General features: G+C 33.4%; 1 protein-coding gene across 1 annotated transcript in view; it reads left to right on the top strand.

Moving 5' to 3' along the window:
* itpr1b (inositol 1,4,5-trisphosphate receptor, type 1b) overlaps window positions 1-21,603 on the top strand; it is a 269,709-nt gene that overhangs the window by 108,874 nt on the left and 139,232 nt on the right. Inside the window, exons 36-40 of the mRNA XM_056468320.1 lie at window positions 2,994-3,114; window positions 3,641-3,825; window positions 10,912-11,060; window positions 13,552-13,663; window positions 16,286-16,321. Coding sequence (XP_056324295.1) covers window positions 2,994-3,114; window positions 3,641-3,825; window positions 10,912-11,060; window positions 13,552-13,663; window positions 16,286-16,321 — 603 coding nt within the window. The remainder of the gene's footprint in view (window positions 1-2,993; window positions 3,115-3,640; window positions 3,826-10,911; window positions 11,061-13,551; window positions 13,664-16,285; window positions 16,322-21,603) is intronic.

Here is a 21,603-nt window from a genome sequence, read left to right as displayed (position 1 = left end):
TAAATTGAAAACAAAATATTTTTATTTTATCAATTGTTTTTTATTTTAAATTAAACATTTTAAAGTTGTTGTTGTTTTTTTAACATAATTCTTTTGCATTATAATTCTGGTCACTTTACAATAAGGTTTTATTATGCAATGTTAGTTCATGTATTTACTAAATGAACTACTAATGATTTATTGCATTTATTAATCATAGTTCAAAATGTACTAATGCATGACAAAAATCTGAATTAATGCTTTAGTTAATGAACTGAGTTAACATGAACTAACAATGAACAGCTTTATTTTCAATAACTAACATGAACAAATGATGAACAGAATTTATTCATCCATGTTAATGACAGTAAATACATTATCTAACGTTAACTAATAGTACCTTTTTGTTAAGTCTTAACATAATTCCAGTGTTTTGAACAGTGGTTTGATAGGCCTTGTAAGGTTTCCTGATTAATATTGTTTATTTTTATTTTATATTTACTAAGGCTGTTAATTCCGCTGTAGTTACCCCCTGATTAATAAATGGACTAAGTCGAAAAGAAAATGAATGAATGAATGAATATTTTTACTAAAGCGAGAGTGAAACTCTGTCTGGCAACCTAGTATACAAATTTACAAAGTGAGCAAAATGAAACATTACAAGTCTAACCGTTCCCTATTTATCATCTGACTACTTTTCATGAATGCTAAAAAGAAACGTTTTTGTAATGCATTTATTTTACGATTGTTTTGAAAGGCAATTCTTGAAAATGATTTCTTGGATGAATCTAATGTAGCACACTCTACTAACACTGTGTTTTGTGTAGAGTCCAAACCTCTTTCATTCTTTCCTGGAAGTCTTGCTTCACACCAGTTTCCTCCTCTGATCTCTCACATCTTTCTTTGTTATGACAGGCCTCCATTTTAGGCAAAATAACTGAGGTACTGCTTTGTAATACCTTCAGTGGTTGCGTGGAATGTGGTGACGTAGTTTGGGTTAGACACTTGTCTAGTCAGCCCCTTTAATGGGAAACTAGATCACTCTGAAGTGCTTTTTGTATTCATAATGAAGCCTCTCAAGCCTGTTAGTCGTTGTCTAGAAAGTGTTTGAACCAAGTGTAGCGTGTAAACATGTCATCCTTCCTCTTAGCTGTGCACATTTTTTGGTTTTTAGCTTTTCTGTTAGAGGGAAGGTGTTTCTCTCACGGAAGGTGTTGTTTTACACAGTACACTGTATTTGTTCAACTTTTAGTTTAAAAGCATGTCAGATATTTTAGATAAGTTTATGTATTGTAGCAATTATTTTAAACGTAAAAAAAATAAATGTTTCAGGTTCAATGTGTTTTGTCTTAACTGATAACATCTTTTTTGGGTGGAATACCACAGAAACCCTTCCTTTAGTTTGTACAAATAAACAAAAATTCACATGTGAACTAAAGCCACTAACTCTGCTAGGGTTAGCCACCAACTTTGTCTCTGCAGACTTATCACATATTAAAAATCTTGTCATGACCATATACACCACCTATCAAACGTTTGAATATACGTATAGAATATATTAAAACATGTTTGTTTGTCGTAAAAATTCATAATAATGACAAAAAATACTAATTTGTGGATCTCTTTATTTCCGGGTTCAGCAATACTGCCCTTAAGGCTGAAGTATTCTGGGAAATTTTCTTACCCCTTGGTTTCGAGTGTGGTCCTGAAAAATCTTTGTTCGAAGGGATATTCACCCCTTCCCCTTAGCCCTACGCCTTCAAGCTAAAGAGAATTGGGAATTGGGACACCCCTATCCCTACCCCAAAATGAGGGGTAGGGGTAAGGGGAAGGTTTAAGGGGTAGAATTGGCATTGGGTCTTAAAATAACTAAATAAAAACAAAACGCATGAGGTATAAAGGAAATCTACCCCCCTCACAGTTGTCATGAAGGGTATTATGAGCTATATGCACCAAAACCATCTTTTGTACAGTACCAGGCTGTAAACATGTTTTTATCAGCTGTAAATTTGGCCAATTTAGCATTGCAGTCAGTGGACATCTGGAGTTTGTGGAGCCAGCCCCCAAAGGCTAGTCGATGAATTGCAGTTTCGGTTACTTCCGTATTGGCTTTACCAGGGAGAGCGGGATGTTGCTGCCTGGTTGATACTAAACTGTGCAGAGCTGCGTCCCTCCAGGAACTGAGTTTGACACCTGTGCTTTAGATGAATTTGTTGCATCCTTGCTGCATGAATGTATTCATTCTTGGCAAAACAAATGCTTAATGAACCCTGCTCCACCAATCAGAGAGCCGCAATGAACAAAGTGTGCCAATGTTTTCAAAGTACCTACATATTTGTGTGTTGTATATAATTAAAAAAGCTTATTAATTATATGGTTGTTTCATTAATACATTTTTTTTGTATTTTTTGTAAAACAAGTTTCTTTGCTTCTCCTCATTGCTGGTTGTATTGTTTTATGACCAATTTAACTTTTTTTAAATTAATTTTTTAACATCTTCATTGACAAATTAAAAAAACATAATAATAATAATAATAATAATACTAGTTTCAGTAATACGTTTTCATTTCCTCAAGTTTGTTTGCTTCAGATTTGTAATGCGATTCTCCTCATAGCTGGTTATTTTGTTTTATGACTGATAATGCTTAAATGAAGATTTTTTTTTTTAAATCTTCTTTGACATAAAAATATTTGTAAAAAAAAAAAGAAGAAAATAACAATACTACTACCAGAACCAGTGTTAAAACAAACATTCAAATAAACACAGAAATATTTCAGAAAAAAGTACATTTTGATTTAATGGTGCCTTAATATTGGAATATTGTTTTAAATAGACAGTATTGCTTTTATTTCAACATAAAAAGCACAATAATATTCTGTAGATATCTTTTGTTGACCGTTATTAGTAAATCTTATTAATGATGCTTTATAATTTTTGTAAGTTGTTGTTTTCCATCTAATCTGACCTCTCTTTCGTTTTTCCTTTTCTCTCTGGCTTTCTTTTTCTTCTCCAGACCCGGCAGCCTGTGTTTGTGCAGCTCCTGCAGGGGGTTTTCAGAGTTTACCACTGTAGCTGGCTCCTTCCTAGCCAGAAGGGCTCAGTGGAGAGCTGTATTAAAGTTCTGTCTGATGTGGGTATGTATTACTACAACTACACCTACAACTTAACATCTACAAACCATCAATTTACACATAGAATTGTAATGAGTCAGGGTACAATGGAGATGAGGATTCAAGTGCAGTTTATTAAGAGAATCATCAGGCAGGTCAAAACGGGGACACAGGAGCATGCAGGTAATCCAAAAGTGTAGTCAGAGTATAGGCGCTTTTGAAATGCTCACTTGCAGTATAACAAGACTCAGCAAAGAGTGTGTGTGTGACTGAGGTGTCTTTATAGTCCTAGTAATCCGTACATCATGAGCTTCCAGCTGTGTGTGTGTGTGATCAGGGGGAATCCGGAACTGTTGTGTGATTGCAAAGACTTCTGGGATTTGTACTTTATATAGTGGCAGATCGTGATGAATGAAGCTTTTACAGCTTAAAAAGAACAGTGAAATTTATGTTATCTATAAAATCATCCAATGTTTTATCTTGATTAAAACATAAGGAAAAGATTTCACTATTTGTTAAGCGTTCATTAATTTTCAATTGTTTCGTTTAGCCAAGAGCAGAGCTATCGCCATCCCGGTGGATTTGGACAGCCAAGTCAACAACCTGTTTGTGAAGTCCAATAATGTGGTGCAGAAAACCATCCTCAATTGGAGATTGTCCGCTCGCAATGCATCCAGAAGAGACTCAACGCTCACAGCGTCCAAAGATTACAGGAACATCATTGAGAGGCTGCAGGTGAGGGCGGGGTCTCTCAAGAACAGCCAATCAGAATGCTGATGAGGTTTTTCTATTGAAGTGCCTTTATTATGCTTTTTCTAAAATTACCTTCAATGAAGTGTGTGAGGTATCTGTAAATGTAAACATTCTGAAAAGTTTTAAATAAGACTTTGGTCAGTGGTATGATCACAATTTTATTTCATGGTATGAGAAAGTTTATTTCATGGTAATGAAATCTTTCCCTATATAATATTTTTTATATAAAGTTAGTTATTCCACAAAATGTACAAAAGAGCTTTAAATATAAAAATAAAATTTAATATCTAAAAAAAAAATTTTTTTTACATTAAATATATAGTAAACCTGTGGTCTCAATATCAATTCCTGTACTTTACATCATAGCAAAGATAAAATAAATCAGTTGTTAGAAATGAGTTATTAAATCTGTTATGTTTAAAAATGGGTTGAAAATAAATCTTTGCATTAAACAGATATTGGGGGAAAAGGGTCACTAATAATTCAGGAGGGCTAATAATTCTGCCTTTAACTGTATATATGCACAGGTATTTTCCTCCCTGTAAATAAGGAAAGGGAAATAAATACAATAGAATAAAAATATGAAACAAACTGTGCTTTAAGCATCTTCACTGTAAGAAAAAAAAAATTCAGCTACAAAAGTCCTTCAGTCAAGAGCAGTGAGGGATTTCCTCCATTTGTTGTTTGATTCGTAATAAAAACAGGCGGCAGGAGTGCGCTGTCACTTTAAGAATAGTGCGGCTCTGATATGGTTTCTCTTTCACATGTCTTTTGATTCTCAACTTGTTTGTTTATTACACAAATGAGGGTTAATATGAATATTTACTAAACACTGTGCTTTGACACAAATGTGCATGTATTTGACCATTAAAGCGCTCACATTAAGATGGCATTAGATGTGTGTGCACCGCTCGTCTCCGAGGCCAAGCGCGCACACAAACACAGAAGCATTCGGTCTCGTTCGCGCTTTTAAACATAAATGATTCGAATGTTCAACAATGAATGATGCGCATCCCGTGCTGCAAACATTACATTACAGCACATGCTTTTAGTAATGTTCACGTGGAACTGAGCTTTGCAGAGCAACAAATAGCTGTGTTTGATTAGGGTTGGGGCGATGCAGTGGCACAGTAGGTAGTGCTGTCTCCTCACAGCAACAAGGTCACTGGTTCGAGCCTCGGCTGGGTCAGTTGGCATTTCTGTGTGGAGTTTGCATGTTCTCCCCGTGTTTGTGTGGGTTTCCTCTGGGTGCTCCGAGTTCCCCCACAGTCTAAAGACATGTGGTACAGGTGAATTGGGTAGGCTAAATTGTCCATAGTGTATGAGTGTGGATGGGTGTGTGTGAATGTTTCCCAGAGATGGGTTGCGGCTGGAAGGGCATCTGCTGCGTAAAACATATGCTGGATAAGTTGCCGGTTATTCCGCTGTGGCGTCCCTGGATTACTAAAGGGACTAAGCCAAAACGAAAATGAATGAATGATTAGGGTTGGAGCAAAACTGTGCAGAGCTGTGGCCCTCCAGGAATTGAGTTTGAGACCTATGTAGTAAACAAAATATGACTTTAGATGAACAACAGGATGAGTAACAGGAAAAAAATTTAAACATGAAAATATAAATATGTAAACACTTTAAGGGAATAATCCAAAATATAAACACACTCATACACTACGGCCAAGTTCGCTTACTTAATTCACCTATAGCGCATGCCTTTGTATTGTGGGGGAAACCAGAGGAAACCCACACGAACACGGGGAGAGCATGCAAACTCTACACAGAAATGCCAACTGGTCCAGCCGGGACTCGAACCAACGATCAGTAGAAATGTCCTAATCAATTACTGCTCGGGATGGAGGTTGGCCAGATTCAACTAGTTCTTAAATGTTTCATCAGCCAAAGCAGTGGCGAATTTTTATTGTAAAATTAACACATTTCTTACTTTATACACTGTTTGAATGCTGAAGTAAGGGTCTTATACCTAGATATAGTAATGGGAATTTAGATTCTGACACATGCTATAAAATTAGGCCAGTCACAATCACAGTATAGGATGGTGTCAGATAGGAGGGGATTGGAAAGAACAAATCTTCAAATGAATCAGCTTACAGTAGACTTACAGTAAATATTTTGGAGGAGACAGACAAAACAAAATGAGAAACATTTTAAATATTGCCTCAGATATAAAAATAGCGGCATTGTTTGGTTATGCAGTCATTTGATTGAAAGTAGGTTACTGTTTTCCAGATGCATTGAAAGTGGAATTTAATTAGGTGGGGAAACAGGAAATTTGTTCCAGGAATTTGTGTGCATTGTTATGGGAAGGTTGAGTCAGGGTGAGGTGTAGGTCTGGGGAAATTTAGTCTGTTTCAGAGTAAATGCAGATGAAGCCTGATAACAGTGGGTTTTGGCACTGATGTAAAGGTAATAAATAAATAAATAAATAAATTATACCTTTAAAAGAGAACAGCTTTTTGACTAACTTAAGTTTAATTTGGCTTATTATTATTTGGAGGATAAACATGATTTGAAAATGTATTTATAATTATAATTTAGATAATTTTAAAGCAATTTAAAAATAAACTTTTATACACAAACTTTCATACATGATGTTTTGTGGCATTTGCTTTTTCTATTTTGTGGTTTTCAAAAAGGGTATCACTGATTCAAGGGGATTTCAAACAGGGAATTGCTGTTTGTCCACACTGAAACTCAGTATCAGATGACTGAAACTGAAACTTTTTGTAAACTCTGGCCTTTGTGAAGATTGTCAGAAACTCTTATGGTGTGGTTTTGTGGCCACTAAAACCAGAATTTTTGCCTCATGCATGACGTCAGCGTGTGCACTTTTTTCTCCTTTCTGATTGGCCAGCATGACATGATTCACACAAAATTGGCAACCATTAACCGTTTTCTCAGAGGATGATAAGAAAACATTGCTGCAGCTCTGCTACAAGTTTTATTTATGGAGAAAATTAAAAATCCCTGCAGTGTTTGGGTGTTCTGGGTTTATCTGAGATAATTAGTCTTCTAAAATGTATAAAAAGTGTGAAGCTGATTGGTCAGTTTTTGTCACGTGACTCCCGGTGTGCTCGTGGCATTCTGAACAGCTGAGACATTTTCAACTAGGTGTGCCAGGAAAACGTGTGTGCTGAGTTAAAGGGTTACGTTATTTTTGGGTGGGATATTATGAAAACAAAAAACATTAAATAAGACCAATAATCTTGATTTATAACGTTATTACCTTACATTTTGCATCCTAGTCTTAGGGGTAAAAAGTTGAAAGCCTCATGCTGGCTGTCCACAGGGTCTTAAAAAGTCTTAAAATGTTTTAAATCTCAAAAGCTAAATTCTAGGCCTTAAAAAGTCTTACATCTTTTTTTAACAGGTCTTAATTTTTCTGATTGTGAAAGGATATATTTGAAAACTAATTAAAAATATAATATATAAAAAAATTTATATTGAAAAAACTAAATTATTATTGTATTATTAAATGCATCAAATTTTAATCATTTTTTGAATGGGCAGGGGTAAAACATTTTATAAATGGGATATTTTAAAAAAATCAGGGCATTTAGCCCTGTATAAGTCTAAAATTTCATTCATAATGGTCTAAAAAATGTCTTAAAATCTTAAATATACTTGCAGAAACCCTGCTCATGTGAGAGGATCATTCCTTCAAATCAAATATTTTTTTTATTTGTTTGTTTGCTTACATGTTATGTAGAAATTAAACATGGATAACATGTAGAAAATTACCTATTAAACAAAATTGGAAACTAAGTAGGCATTAAATGGGTTAACACGAAAAAAAAAGTAATAATAAAAATAATAATAATAATATATATATATATATATATATATATATATATATATATATATATATATATTACACACGCAGGTTCTATGCTTAAGCTTTTGACAAAGTAATCAAAAAACTACAGATTTCTTGAAAGATTCATTTTGGTTGGATGCATTTAGAGATTAAGATTATGTTGATATATGATTGTAATGGATTTTTTTTTAATAACATAAAAATGTAAACTTCGGGGGCATAAATGGGTTTATATATAATGGGTATATATATATATACAGTTGAAGTCAGAATTATAAGCCCCCCTTTGAATTTTTTTTTTCTTTTTAAAATATTTCCTAAATGATGTTTAACAAAGCAAGGAAATTTTCACAGTATGTCTGATAATATTTTTTCTTCTGGAGAAAGTTTTATTTGTTTTATTTCGGCTAGAATAAAAGCAGTTTTGAATTTTTTAAAAACCATTTTATGGTCAAAATTATTAGCCCCTATAAGCTATATTTTTTCGATAGTCTACAGAACAAACAACCATTATACAATAACTTGCCTAATTACCCTAACCTACCTAGTTAACCCAATTAATCTAGTTAAGCCTTTAAATGTCACTTTAAGCTGTTTAAAAGTGTATCTAAAATATCTAGTAAAATATTATTTACTGTCATCATGGCAAAGATAAAATAAATCAGTTATTAGAAATGAGTTATTAAAACTATTATGTTTAGAAATGTGTTGAAAAAAAATCTTCTCTCAGTTAATACATATATATATATATATATATATATATATATATATATATATATATATATATATATATATATATATATATATATATATATATATATATATATATATATATATATATATATATATATATATATATATATATATATATATATATATATATATTAGTATTTGTTTTAACAGAAGTAGTTTTCTTTAAACTGTGAGACATTTGTGTGAGTGTAGAGTGGAAACATGCACTTCCCCTGGTTTTAAAGCCTTGACTCAGAAGCTGAAGGGGGTTAGAGGTCAGTAGGGGGATGATGGGACGCTGAGCTGGCGATTGTGGTAAACCAGGGCTTCATCATGTCTGTCTGCACCCGCGTGCAGCTGTGGCATGAGCCGGACAGCTTTCAGACACGTTTGCACAGCTCACAGCTCTGCTATGAGCCTCAGGCCTCTCATGCTGAGCTATTTATGAACCTGCTGCTCAGAGTGTGAGTGGCTGGACTCCAGAAATGGCTTTTTACCACACCTGTTAGTGCCAATGAAAGTATGCAAGACAAAAACAAACTCTGCACTGCAAAAAATGCTTTTCTTGTTTGTGTCTTGTTCCTAGGCCAAATATCTACAAATTCTTAAATCAAGAAGGATTTTGTTAAAAAAAAATGGAAATATTAAGTGAGTTTACTCACTTAAACAATCTGCCAATGGTGTAAGAAAAATGGTCTTGCTTTCAGTGGGAAATATTTTTACTTGTCTAGAAGATGCTTCTTGATTTAAGATTTAAACTCAAGATTTTTTTTGTTTACAATGGCACAATCACATTAACTCATGACCTTAGCATTGCTAGCACATTCTCCTCTGTTCCAGCAATAGCAATTAAATTTTTTATTTTTTTTTTACTTTAAAATAAAATGTCTGTTTGTATCGGGTGGTATGCATGCAGGTTGTGCAACAATCAGTAGTGTTCAGTGGCTTCAAATGAGAACGACGATCATGACTGCTGTAGTTAATCCAGTTGCGTTATTTTTTGGTATTTATCTTTAGGAAATCACTGAAGGCAATGATATCATGTTATCATAGCAATGTAATGGCAATAAGATCGTAACTGTACTGTGTATTTACACCGTGGCCATATTTATGTATGTAAACACGAAAAACAACATTTAACGCTATACCAGACACTGTAAAAAGCTCATTCCCAGTTTTTCTGACAGGGTATTCGAGTGTCATTGAGTGACTAATGTGAATGTTGTGGGACTATACAGGGGTTATTATTATGGATTATAGATAGCCAAGTTTAGCATTTTTTTTTTTAATTTTTTTTTAAAGCATGGTGGTAAAACACGAACGTGGTTATGAATATGCTAAAACTTCTGCTTGTTTGTTGTAAAAATTAATAATAATGACAAAAATGCTAATTTGTGCATCTACTTACTTCTGTGTGCAGCCATGCTGCCATTGTAGATGGTGTATTCTGGAAAATGTTCGTACCCTTTGGTTTTGAGTGTGGTCCTAAAAAAATCTCAGTTTCATGGGTTATCTAGCTCTTCCCCTTAGCCCTACGCTTTCAAGCTAAAGAGAATTGGGACACCAAAGGGAAAGGCTAAGGGGTAGAATTGAGATTGGGCCTTAGAGTTACTATGCTTTTGTTTAATAATTAGAATCTCTGTTCGACAGTAGTGCCATCATGAAAGAGTCTTTTATTTTTATTAAAGAATTTTGAGCAATTATGAAAAACAAACATAATCCATAAAAAATCATATTCATTTTCCAAAAAAAAAGCATTTAGTTTTTTTATTTATAACATTAAGAAAAAAAATCTATATTAGCTCTTATGTAAAATTATAATTCTTTTTCGAATATTTCCGTAGTACTGTTTAACAGAGAGAAGGTTTTTCTCAGCACATTCTTTTAATAACTAATTTCTACTAGCTAATTTATTTTGTCTTTGCCATCTATTTACTTTGATTTTGAAAATTCTGTTTTTCCTTCACTGGAATAAATTACCCGAGCATTAATTTCAGGAAATGCTCAGATTGCATTCAGCTGTTTTAACGTTTCACAACATTTGCATTTTAACTGTATTTATGATCAAATGAATTTGTTTTTTATTCCCTGAAATATAAAAAATCTTGACCCCGAGCTTACAAAAGAACCACACTAACATGTTTTGCTACAGAAAGTTCTGCAGCGATAAAAATAAAATATATCTTTAAATCACATTTCATCACTAATATAAAGTTTAAGCCACTTTTATGTCCTTATTCAATTCATTGATTTGTATAGCTCCTTTCACAATAGTTATTGTTTCAAAGCAGCTTTACTAAAAGTGCACATTATTGCATTACAATCAGATTCGGAAATGTTAATGTTATTAGTTACAATAACTTTAGTTACTATTAGTAACTAGTAACTAATTGCTTTTAACAGTTAAAAATAACTTGTTAATGTCACATTTACTCCATCATATCATAATGACACTGTGAAAACTTGAATTGGAGATGAAGCAAGTGTTTGTTTGTGTGTGTGTGCAGGATATCGTGTCTGCTCTGGAGGATCGCCTGCGGCCGCTGGTTCAGGCTGAACTCTCTGTGTTGGTGGATGTTCTTCATCGGCCGGAGCTGCTCTTCCCTGAAAACACAGATGCCCGGAGGAAATGCGAGAGTGGAGGATTTATCTCAAAGTGCGTTTGCTTTTATCAAACCATTAAACCTAACATCACCTTACAAAACCATCACACTTGCTCCTTTTTATGAGAATTTTATAGTTTTATTTTATTTTATTTTATTTTCACACCATTTTTATATTACTTTATATTACTTTATATTAATAAATTTATATATTTAAATTTATTTTAATTTAATTTTATTTTATTTTATTACTAGCCCTCAATTATTTTCATTACTTAGTCCCTTTATTAATCCGGGTCGCCACAGCAGTCGCCACACGGTCGCAGGGAGAACATGCAAACTCCACACAGAAACGCCAACTGACCCAGCCGAGGCTCGAACCAGCGACCTTCTTGCTGTGAGGCGACAGCACTACCTACTGCGCTACAGCGTTTATTTTATTTTATTTTATTTTATTTTATTTTATTTTATTAATAATGGCCTCACACCATTTAACCAACATTCAATTATTTATTTAGTTTTCTATTTGAATTTTTTTTATTTTATTTTATGGTATTTTATTTATTTATTTTATTTATTTTTATTACTTTATTTTATTTTCTATTATGATTATCATTTTAAATTTTTTTATAATTTTTTATTTTATTAAACCATCAAATCTAACATCACCTTACAAAACTATCAAATCTAACTTCCTTTTTTTGTTGTTCGTCTATCAGTCAGGTTTTACTGGGTGACCTGAAACAAGAAGTGAGATTTGAAACTCCTTGTTCATAATATTTTAGGTTGATAATGTTATGCTATAGGCAGCGCATGTGGTGCAGTGGGTAGCGCAATTGCGTCATAGCAAGAAGGTCGTTGGTTCGAGCTCTGGCTGGGTCAGTTGGCATTTCTGTGTGGAGTCTGCATGTTCTCCCCGTGTTTGCGTGGGTTTTCTTGCAGGTGTTCCGGTTTCCCCCACAGTCCAAAGACATGTGCTATAGGTGAATTGAATAAACTAAATTGGCTGTAGCACATGAGTGTGTGTGCAAGCGTTTGTGGGTGTTTCCCAGTGATGGGTTGTGGCTGGAAGGGCATCCACTGTGTAAAACATATGCTGGATAAGTGGCGGTTCATTCCACTGTGGTGACCCCTGATGAATAAAGGGACTAAGCCGAAAAGAAAATGAATGAATGAATGTTATGCTAGATTTATATATAAATGAGATTATTATATTATTTTTATATTATTAGTATTATAAATGATACTATTAAGGTACTATATTATAATAGTTAAGTGTTTAAAGGTATAACATAAATATTAAATAAAAGTCCTTTTTAATAGCTTTAAACTGTAAATACCTTTAGGATTTGGATAAATTGTGAAGGCAAGTAATGATGCTTAAAATTCAGTTTTAAATCACAAATAAGTTACTTTAAAATGAAAGTTTTTTTATTATATTAAGTATAATAAACTATTCTATATTCTAATTAAAAAGGATTAATTAATTTATTTATCATAATTTTGCCAGAGGAAACAAAACTATAATCATTAGATATTTATTTTAGATTTTATATATATTATTATGTATATGTTTTGTTTTATTTTATTTTATTTTTATGTAATGACGCAGCAGAGCTCTCTGTCCTTCACTCACCCTCAGAGTAATCTTGAGCTGCAGGATTAGCTGATACACCAATGCAACCAACTATTGTAACGTCAGCAGGAGCAAAACCAGACCAGTTTATGCTCCAATTGATTTGTCTTTCAATTGGATCTGAGTTGTTTAAAGGTTGCTGTTGAAAACTTGACAATTACTTTACTTTTTGCTGTTTACATTTATCACATTATTTTCACTCCATTTCTATTTTATCAGCACTTATTTAGTTTTACATTTTAGTTTAGTTTAGTTCATGTGCTGTTACTATTCAAAGAAAAAGATTAGATCTGTTGACGGTTTAATTTATTACGTAGCACAGTTAGCACTATTTTATTTTATTTATTTTATTTATTAATTTTTTTATTTTAATTTATTTCATTTTATTTGATATTTTATTTTTATCACAGTGTTCTCACCCCATTTTTAGCACTACTATTTTAGTATTTTTTTATATCATTTTTTTATTAATTTTTATTGCAATATTCTCACCGTATTTTTATTTTACCAACACTCAATTATTTATTTAGTTTCCTATTTAATTTAATATAAATTTATGTGTTGTCAATATTGAAAGACAAATATGGAATCAGTTGGTATTCTTACCCAATTTCTTATTTTAGCAGCCCTTAATTATTTTATTTAATCATTTGTTTGTTTGTTTGTTTGTTTTATTTTTATGCAATATTCTCACCCCATTTTTATTTCGCCAACACTCAATTATTTATTTAGTTTCCAATTTTATTTTAAGCTATTTAAATTCACATGTTGTCAATATTAAAAGACAAATATGAGATCAGTTGATATTCTTACCCCATTTCTTATCTTACCAACCCTCAATTATTTTATTTTGTTTAATAAAAGTATTTTATAATTATTAACACAAACTTTTTATCTGTCTTTTTCAGATTAATTAAACACACTAAGCAGCTTTTAGAGGAAAATGAGGAGCGCTTGTGTATAAAAGTCCTGCAAACACTTCGAGAAATGATGACTAAAGACAGAGGCTATGGGGATAAGGTAATGCACATGCATGTACACACAATAAATCTTTTCGCGTACACAAACCTGTCTTCTGCTGAACTATTGTACATCTTGATGAAATTACAAGAATCACATTGGTGTGTGTTACTCTATATTTATATTTATCTATATTACCAACAAAAGTCCTGAAACAGAGCTGTGTGTTTCCACAGTTACAGCCCAAAATCTGCTTCAAAGACCACTTCGCACATCTGACATGCTGTTTTTATAGCCTATATAATTTTTATATAAATAATTGCACACAAACACACGTGTGCGTCTGTTCATGATTCATGTCCTTCTAACACTTTATAAAACTTGCAGATTTTCCCAACTCGTTTCCATCCAAAAATAAAAAAAATTCTCACTCCATTTCTAATATTTTATCAACACTAAAAGAATTAACACAATTAACGTCAAAATCATATCTGAATACATGATACTTTAGTGATAAATTTGGTTGCAAACTTTTGCTTTAAAGATCCCATGAAATCAAAGTTTTAGTTTTTATTTTAGTTTTATTTTCATGTCTGTCAACTTTTATTTTATTTTAGTTTAGTTTTTTTTATGTCAAACATGCCAAAGGAAAGAAAACTATTTAACTTTTTTTCTGGTGTCATGTATGCTAAATGCAGGAAAACTAGACAAATTTTATTATTTAATTTAATTACGTTTTATTATTTGTTTTATTTTATTTTGTTTGTTTTTTTATGTCAAATATACCAAAGGAGGGAAAGTGGAAGGTTTTGTTTTGTTTTATTTTGTTTATAAATATGCCAGAGGAAAGAAAACTGCACTTATTAGATGCATATTTATTTGTGTATTTTTATATATTATTATGTATATTTATTTATTTATTTATTTATTTCAAATATGCTTAAGGCACAAAAACTAGACAATTTTTTTTATTCTATTTAATGTATTATTTATTTTTTTAATTTATTGTTTGTCAAATATTTTTTTTAATATATTTTTTATGTCAAATATGCCAAATGAGGAAAAGCTGGATTTTCATTCATTTATTCATTTTCTTTTCGGCTTAGTCCCTTTATTAAACCGGGGTCGCCAAAGCTGAATGTTCCGCCAACTTATCCAGCACATGTTTTAAGCAGCGGATGCCCTTCCAGCCGCAACCCATCTCTGGGAAACATTCATTCACACTCACTCACACTCATACACTACTCATACACTCCGTGGGTTTCCCTTGGGTGCACCCAAGGGAAACCCACGCGAACGCAGGGAGAACATGCAAACTGCACACAGAAACACCAACTGACCAAGTCGAGGCTCGAACCAGCGACCTTCTTGCTGTGAGGCGACAGCACTACCTACTGCGCCACTGCGTCGCTAAGCTGGATTTTATTTTGTTTTATTTTATTTTATTTACTTTTTTTATTATTTATAAATATGCCATAAATAAAACTGGACTTATTAGATGCATATTTATTTTTATATATTATTATTATTATGTATATATTTTTTTATAATTTTTATTTTTTGTTTAGTTTTATTTATGCCAGAGGAAAGAAAACTGGACTCATTAGATGCCTATTTATTTGAATTCTTTAAAAAAAATATTTCCCAAATGATGTTTAACAGAGCAAGGAAATTTTCACAGTATGTCTGATAATATTTTTTTCTTCTGGAGAAAGTCTTATTTGTTTTATTTCGGCTAGAATAAAAGCATATATAATTTAAAAAAAAACAATTTAAGGTCAATATTATTAGCCCTTTTAAGCTATTATTTTTTTCCGATAGTCTATGGAACAAACCATTGTTGTAATAACTTGCCTAATTACACTAACCTGCCTAGTTAACCTAGAAGTGACTTGAAAAAAATCTAGTCAAATATTATAAACTGTCATCATGACAAAGAATAATTAAATCAGTTATTAGAAATGAGTTATTAAAACTATTATGATTAGAAATATGTTGAAAAAAATCTTCTCTCCATTAAACAGAAGTTGGGGAAAAATAAACAGGGGGCTAATAGTTCAGGGGGCTAATAAATCTGACTTCAACTGTGTATATATTTATATTTTTATTTATTTATTTAATTAATTATTTCAAATATGCCAAAGGCAGGAAAACTAGACTCATTTTATTATGCTATTTAATGTATTTTCATATTTAAAAAAAAATATTTTACTGTTTTGTCAAATATGCCAAAGGCAGGAAAACTAGACTAATTTTATTATTTAATTTAATTAAATAGTTTAATTTTATTGAATTTTTGTTTTGATATGTGAAAGGAAGAAAAAACTTTAAGCAAAGTCTCTTTAAGCAAATATTTTTATTTATTTAATTTCACATCAAATACACCAAATAATAATAATAATAATAATAATAATAATAATAATGATAATAATAATAATAATAATAATGATAATAATAATAATGATAATAAGCTGCACTCATCAAGTGAATTCATGGGATCTTCAATTTCAATTGCTTGTAATTTATCACAATTGCATCTTTGGTTAGCCACTAATGCTTTTAAGGCAAATGCTAATAAATCCTGTGTTATGTCACTAACGAACAGTGTTTGGCCTTTTTTTTTTTTAGCCTTCTCTGATTTCTTCCCTCACAATACTAACTTTGTATGCTCTTCTCTTCCAGCTAATTGCCTTTGATGATGAGCTGGATGTGGCTGAGGTTGTTTGGTTTTTTTATTTTATTTTGGTTTTATTATTTGCTATGTTTAGTTGGGCTTCCCGCTCACGCTCCAATGTAGTCGCCCTACTTAGTGCTTGTTCTCATTTTCTTTGAGCTTTTTTTTGCTGGTCTTTGTCAACGTGACTTCACCACGAAGTAGCCGATTGTAGTGTCTATATGTGTGTGTTGTAGTTGTGTGCAGTTAAACCCCACCTCATAGTTTCAGTGTGTGTTTGTGTGCATGCGTTTTTACCACTGGCCTTGTTTGAGATAACGTGTGCTTGTGAAACTGTGTGTAAGTGTATCAGACCGCTGTTTGTGTTCACACTTCCTCTGAGTTTTCCTTTGAGTTACTTCAAGTTCAAGTTGAGACACGAGTGAACATCACAGTACTTTGAAAAAGACAGAGTTCACCCACAAATGAACGCTTGCTGTTTATTTAGTTACAATCAGGTTCGGGGCTGCATTACCCAAAAGCATCATAGATCATAAAAATTATCATGTGGTTGATCTAAAAAAAAATGATTACCGGTCACTTAATTTAAGTCCTATGCCAAAGTCTGATATATGGCCGTGTATGGACATATACACTGCAAAACATGCTTTTCTTACAAAGAGTTTTTGTCTTGTTTTTAGTCCTAATATCTAAAAGTTCTTAAAACAATTCATTAATTTGTTCATTTTACTTCGGCTTAGTCCTTGATTTATCAGGGTTCGCCACAGCAGAATGAATCGCCACATGTTTTATGTTGCAGATGCCCTTCCAGCTGCAACCCAATACTGGGAAACACCCATACACTCTCACATTCACACACACACATTCACATACAGCACGGCCAATTTAGTTCATCCAATTTACCTACAATATAGTCCCACCTATATGTCTTTGGACTGTGGGGGAAAGTGAATCACCTGTAGGAAACCCACGCCAACATGGGGAGATGTTTTTTCTAGTCAAGTATAAAATATTGTCTTATTTTCAGAAATAGTAAGTGAAAATTAAGTGACTTTTTCTTTTTAACAAGCAAAATAATCTTAATTCAAGTGAAGTTCCATACTAAAACCTGATATATGGCCGTTTATGAACACATTCATAGCAAAACATGATTTTCTTACGTAGAGTTTTTGTCTTGTTTGTAGACCTAATATCTAAAAACCCTTAAAATAAGAAGCTTTTTCTAGAAAAGTAGAAAATATCTTCTTGTTTTCAGAAATAAGTTAAACTTAAGTGATGAAAAGCAAAATAATCTGCCAATAGTATAAGCAGAATAATCGTATTTCAAAGCAAAATTACTTTGCTTACCTTATTAACAGATTATTTTTCTTGTTTTAAGCAAAAGCTCACTTTATTTTGACTTATCTCCAAAAACAAGACGATGGGTTCTCTCACTAATAATTACATACTTTTTTTATTTATATGCACATTTGAATTAAAGATTTAGTGAGTTTTTCATTTAAACAAGCAAAATGATCATTATTCAAGTAAAGTCCCATACTAATATCTGATATATGGCCTTATATGAACATATAGACTGTCAAACATGCTTTTCTCACGAACAGTTTTTATGTTGTTTCTAGTCCTAATATCTAAAAACTCTTAAAATAAGAAGCTTTTTTCTAGACAAGTAAAAAAAATATTGTCTTGTTTTCAGAAATAATAAGTGAAAATGAAGTGACTTTTTCATTTGAACAAGCTAAATAATCTTTATTCAAGTGAAGTCCCATACTAAGATCTGATATATGACCGTATAAACATAAACTGCAAAACATGCTTTTCTTGTGAGTTTTTGTGTTGTATTTAGACCTAATATCTAAAGACTCTTAAAACAAGAAGCTTTCTCTAGACAAGTAAAAAAAGATTGTGTCTTGTTTTCAGAAATAATTAGTGAAAATTATGTGAGTTTTCTTCAAAACATGCAAAATAATCTGCTAATGGGGTAAGAAGAACAATCATATTTCAAATCGTAAACAAGTTTACATTGCTTACCACATTGACAGATTATTTAGCTTGTTTTAAGGAAAAAACTCACTTAAGTTTCACTCATAATTTCTGTAAACAAGGCAATGGCTCTCAAATCAATAATATTTGCCTACATTTTTTATATTCAGTCTGTAAACAAGGCAATGGCTCTCAAATCAATAATATTTGCCTACATTTTTTATATTCAGTCTGTAAACAAGGCAATGGCTCTCATTCAATAATATTTGCCTACATTTTTCATATTCATGCACACATTTGAACTTCGCAAACTTTGCGCCACATGAGTTTGTTATTAAACTTGTTCTTCTGTTAGTGAATTCGAAGTGTTTGGCTTTGTTCTAAATTAGTCCACGTGCACAAGGTTAGTAATTTGCATAATACATGCCAAAACCATTGCCACAGCCATATCACTGTGCAGTCCTAAACCGGTTACTCACTGAAGCTAAGCAGGGCTGAACCTGGATGAAAGACCATATGGGAAAACTAGGTTGCTGTTGGAAGTGGTATTAGTGAGGCCAACAGGGGGCGCTCAACCTGTGGTCTGTGCAAGTACTAATGCCCCTGTATAGTGAAGGGGACACTATACTGTCTGTGAGTCCTTCGGATGAGAGGTTAAACCAAGGTCCTGACTCTCTGTGGACATTAAAATTCCCATGTTACTTCTCGTAAAGAGTCGGGGTGTAAGCCTGGTGCCCTGGCCAAATTCACTCTATCGGCCCTTAACCATTATAGCCTCCCGATCATCCACCGAATTGACTCTAGCACTATCTCTCCACTCCACCTATAGCTGGTGTGTGGTAAGGCGTCACATCATTCAAATGGATCCTGCACACTGGTTGTGATGTGGAGAGACCCCCCTCATGATTGTGAAGTGCTTTGAGTGTGTGGTCAAACACAATAAATGCGCTAGATAAATACACATTACATAAACCAGCTTCATTTAAGGGCTTTCCGCAAAGCAACACTTGTCCTGGAAAACCATGAATAAGAAAAGACAATTATGGCCCCGAAACAACAGAAAAAGAACTTGGTAATGGTAATAAAGATTTTGATGTTGGATGTGGGGCTCGCTTTCAGTTCTGAAAACACGAGGTAAAACACACTGCAGTTTTGTTGACTTAAGAAAACACTCTTTTCAAATGAGAAGAGCGATGCACATTTTATGATGCTAGGCAACTGCTGTATGTATCTAACTGCAGGCACACAGAGCGCTCTGTCAAAATGCAAGGCGCATCACTGCAAAAAAACACATTCAGAATGATCATGGCCTGAATAGCCATTCATCACCCTCAGGAAATAGTACAACAAACAGTGTGAACAAATTACGTTACGAACAGTATGAGTCTGTGTGTGTCTGTGTTGAAATGGAGAAGGCAGCTGAAGTTCATGCTGTATTTATAGTCACTGCTCTTCTGTCAGTTCCAGGCATGAAATATGAACTGGTCACGCCATAACAGCATAGTGTGTGTGAACGTTCTTAAACATCCATGAAGTTGTGTTGCATGTGTGGAAAACACACGCACACACACACGTACACATAATGGTATCTGTGTATATACAGTATGTGTCTGTTTGTATCCCATGACTGAATCAAATCCTAATGGTTACTATTATTAGAGGAGAATTTCAGGTTTTGGTGTTATGGTTCGCAGAAACATATTAGGAAATTACACTGATTCATAATTTACTCCTACAGACTTTCAGTAGATGTATACATTAAGGGATTACTACCATTCAGAAGACTTCAAGATATATTAGGTAACATGATTTGTATTGAAAAAATATGTAGTAATGGTTTTAACTTTGTTAGTAATAAATAATGTTTCTTAACAGAAAGATCATATCAGAATGATTTCTGAAGGATCCGGTTAACGTAAATACACTTAACTAAATTCACAGAAATAAGTTAAATTGTAAAATACACTCACCAGCCACTTTATTTGGTACACCTTACTACTACCACTTTTGATTTCAGAACTGCTTTAATCTACACTTTGTGGCACAGATTCAACAAGGTACTGTAAATATTCCTGAGATTTTAGTCCATATTGACATGATAGCATCACACAGTTGCTGCAGATTTGTCGGCTGCACATCCATGATGTGAATCTCCCCTTTCACCACATCCCAAGGGTGCTCTATTGGATTGAGCTCTGGTGACTGTGGAGGCCATTTGAGGACAGTGAACTCAATGTCATGTTCAAGAAACCAGTCAGAGATGATTCACGCTTTATGACATGGCGCATTATCCTGCTGGAAGTAGCCATCAGAAGATAGGTACACTGTGGACATGAAGGAATGGAAATGGTCAGCAACAATACTCACGTACTGTAGGCTGGTGTGTTGACATGATGCTCAATTGGTACTAATTGGGCCCCAAATGTACCAAGAAAATATTCCCCACACCATTATACCACCACCACCAGCAGCCTAAACTGTTGATACAAGGCAGGATGGATCTGTGCTTTCATGTTGTTAACATCAAATTCTGACCCTACCATCTGAATGTCGCAGCAGACTAGACTCATCAGACCTGGCAACGTTTTTACAATCTTCTATTTTCCAATTTTGGTGAGCCTGTGCAAATTGTAGCCTCAGTTTCCTGTTCTTAGCTGAGAGGAGTGGCACCCGGTGTGGTCTTCTGCTGCTGTAGCCCATCCACCTCAAGGTTTGACATGTTGTGTGTTCAGAGATGGTCTTCTGCAGACCTCAGTTGTAACGAGTGGTTATTTGAGTTACTGTTGCCTTTCTATCAGCTCAAACCAGTCTGGCCATTCTCCTCTGGCCTCTACCATCAACAAGGCATTTGTGCCCACACAACTGCCGCTCACTGGATGTTTTCTCTGTTTTGGACCATTTTCTGTAAACCCTTGAGATGGTTGTGCGTGAAAATCCCAGTAGATCAGCAGTTTCTGAAATACTCAGACCAGCCCGTCTGGCACCAACAACCATGACACGTTCAAAGTCACTTAAATCACCTTTCTTCCCCATTCTGATGCTCATTGAACTGCAGCAGATGGTCTTCACCATGTCTACATGCCTAAATGCATTGAGTTGCTGCCATGTGATTGGCTGATTGTTGCAGTTGGACAGGTGTACCTAATAAAGTTTATGTGTGTATATATATATATGTGTGTGTGTGTGTGTGTGTGTGTGTGTGTGCGTGTGCGTGTGCGTGTGTGTGTGTGTGTATAGTTGATAATTGCTCAGAATAAAAAAGTTAGATCATGTTGAATATTATAATAATTAATTAGTTATTATGTATGTATTTATTTATTTTTAATGCTGCATAATTAATAAT

The sequence above is a fragment of the Danio aesculapii genome, chromosome 11 (assembly GCF_903798145.1).
Source record: "Danio aesculapii chromosome 11, fDanAes4.1, whole genome shotgun sequence".
In the NCBI taxonomy this organism is placed as follows: Eukaryota; Metazoa; Chordata; class Actinopteri; order Cypriniformes; family Danionidae; genus Danio; species Danio aesculapii.
Note: the sequence above shows the minus strand (reverse complement) of the source record. Positions and strands in the feature narration are given on the sequence as shown.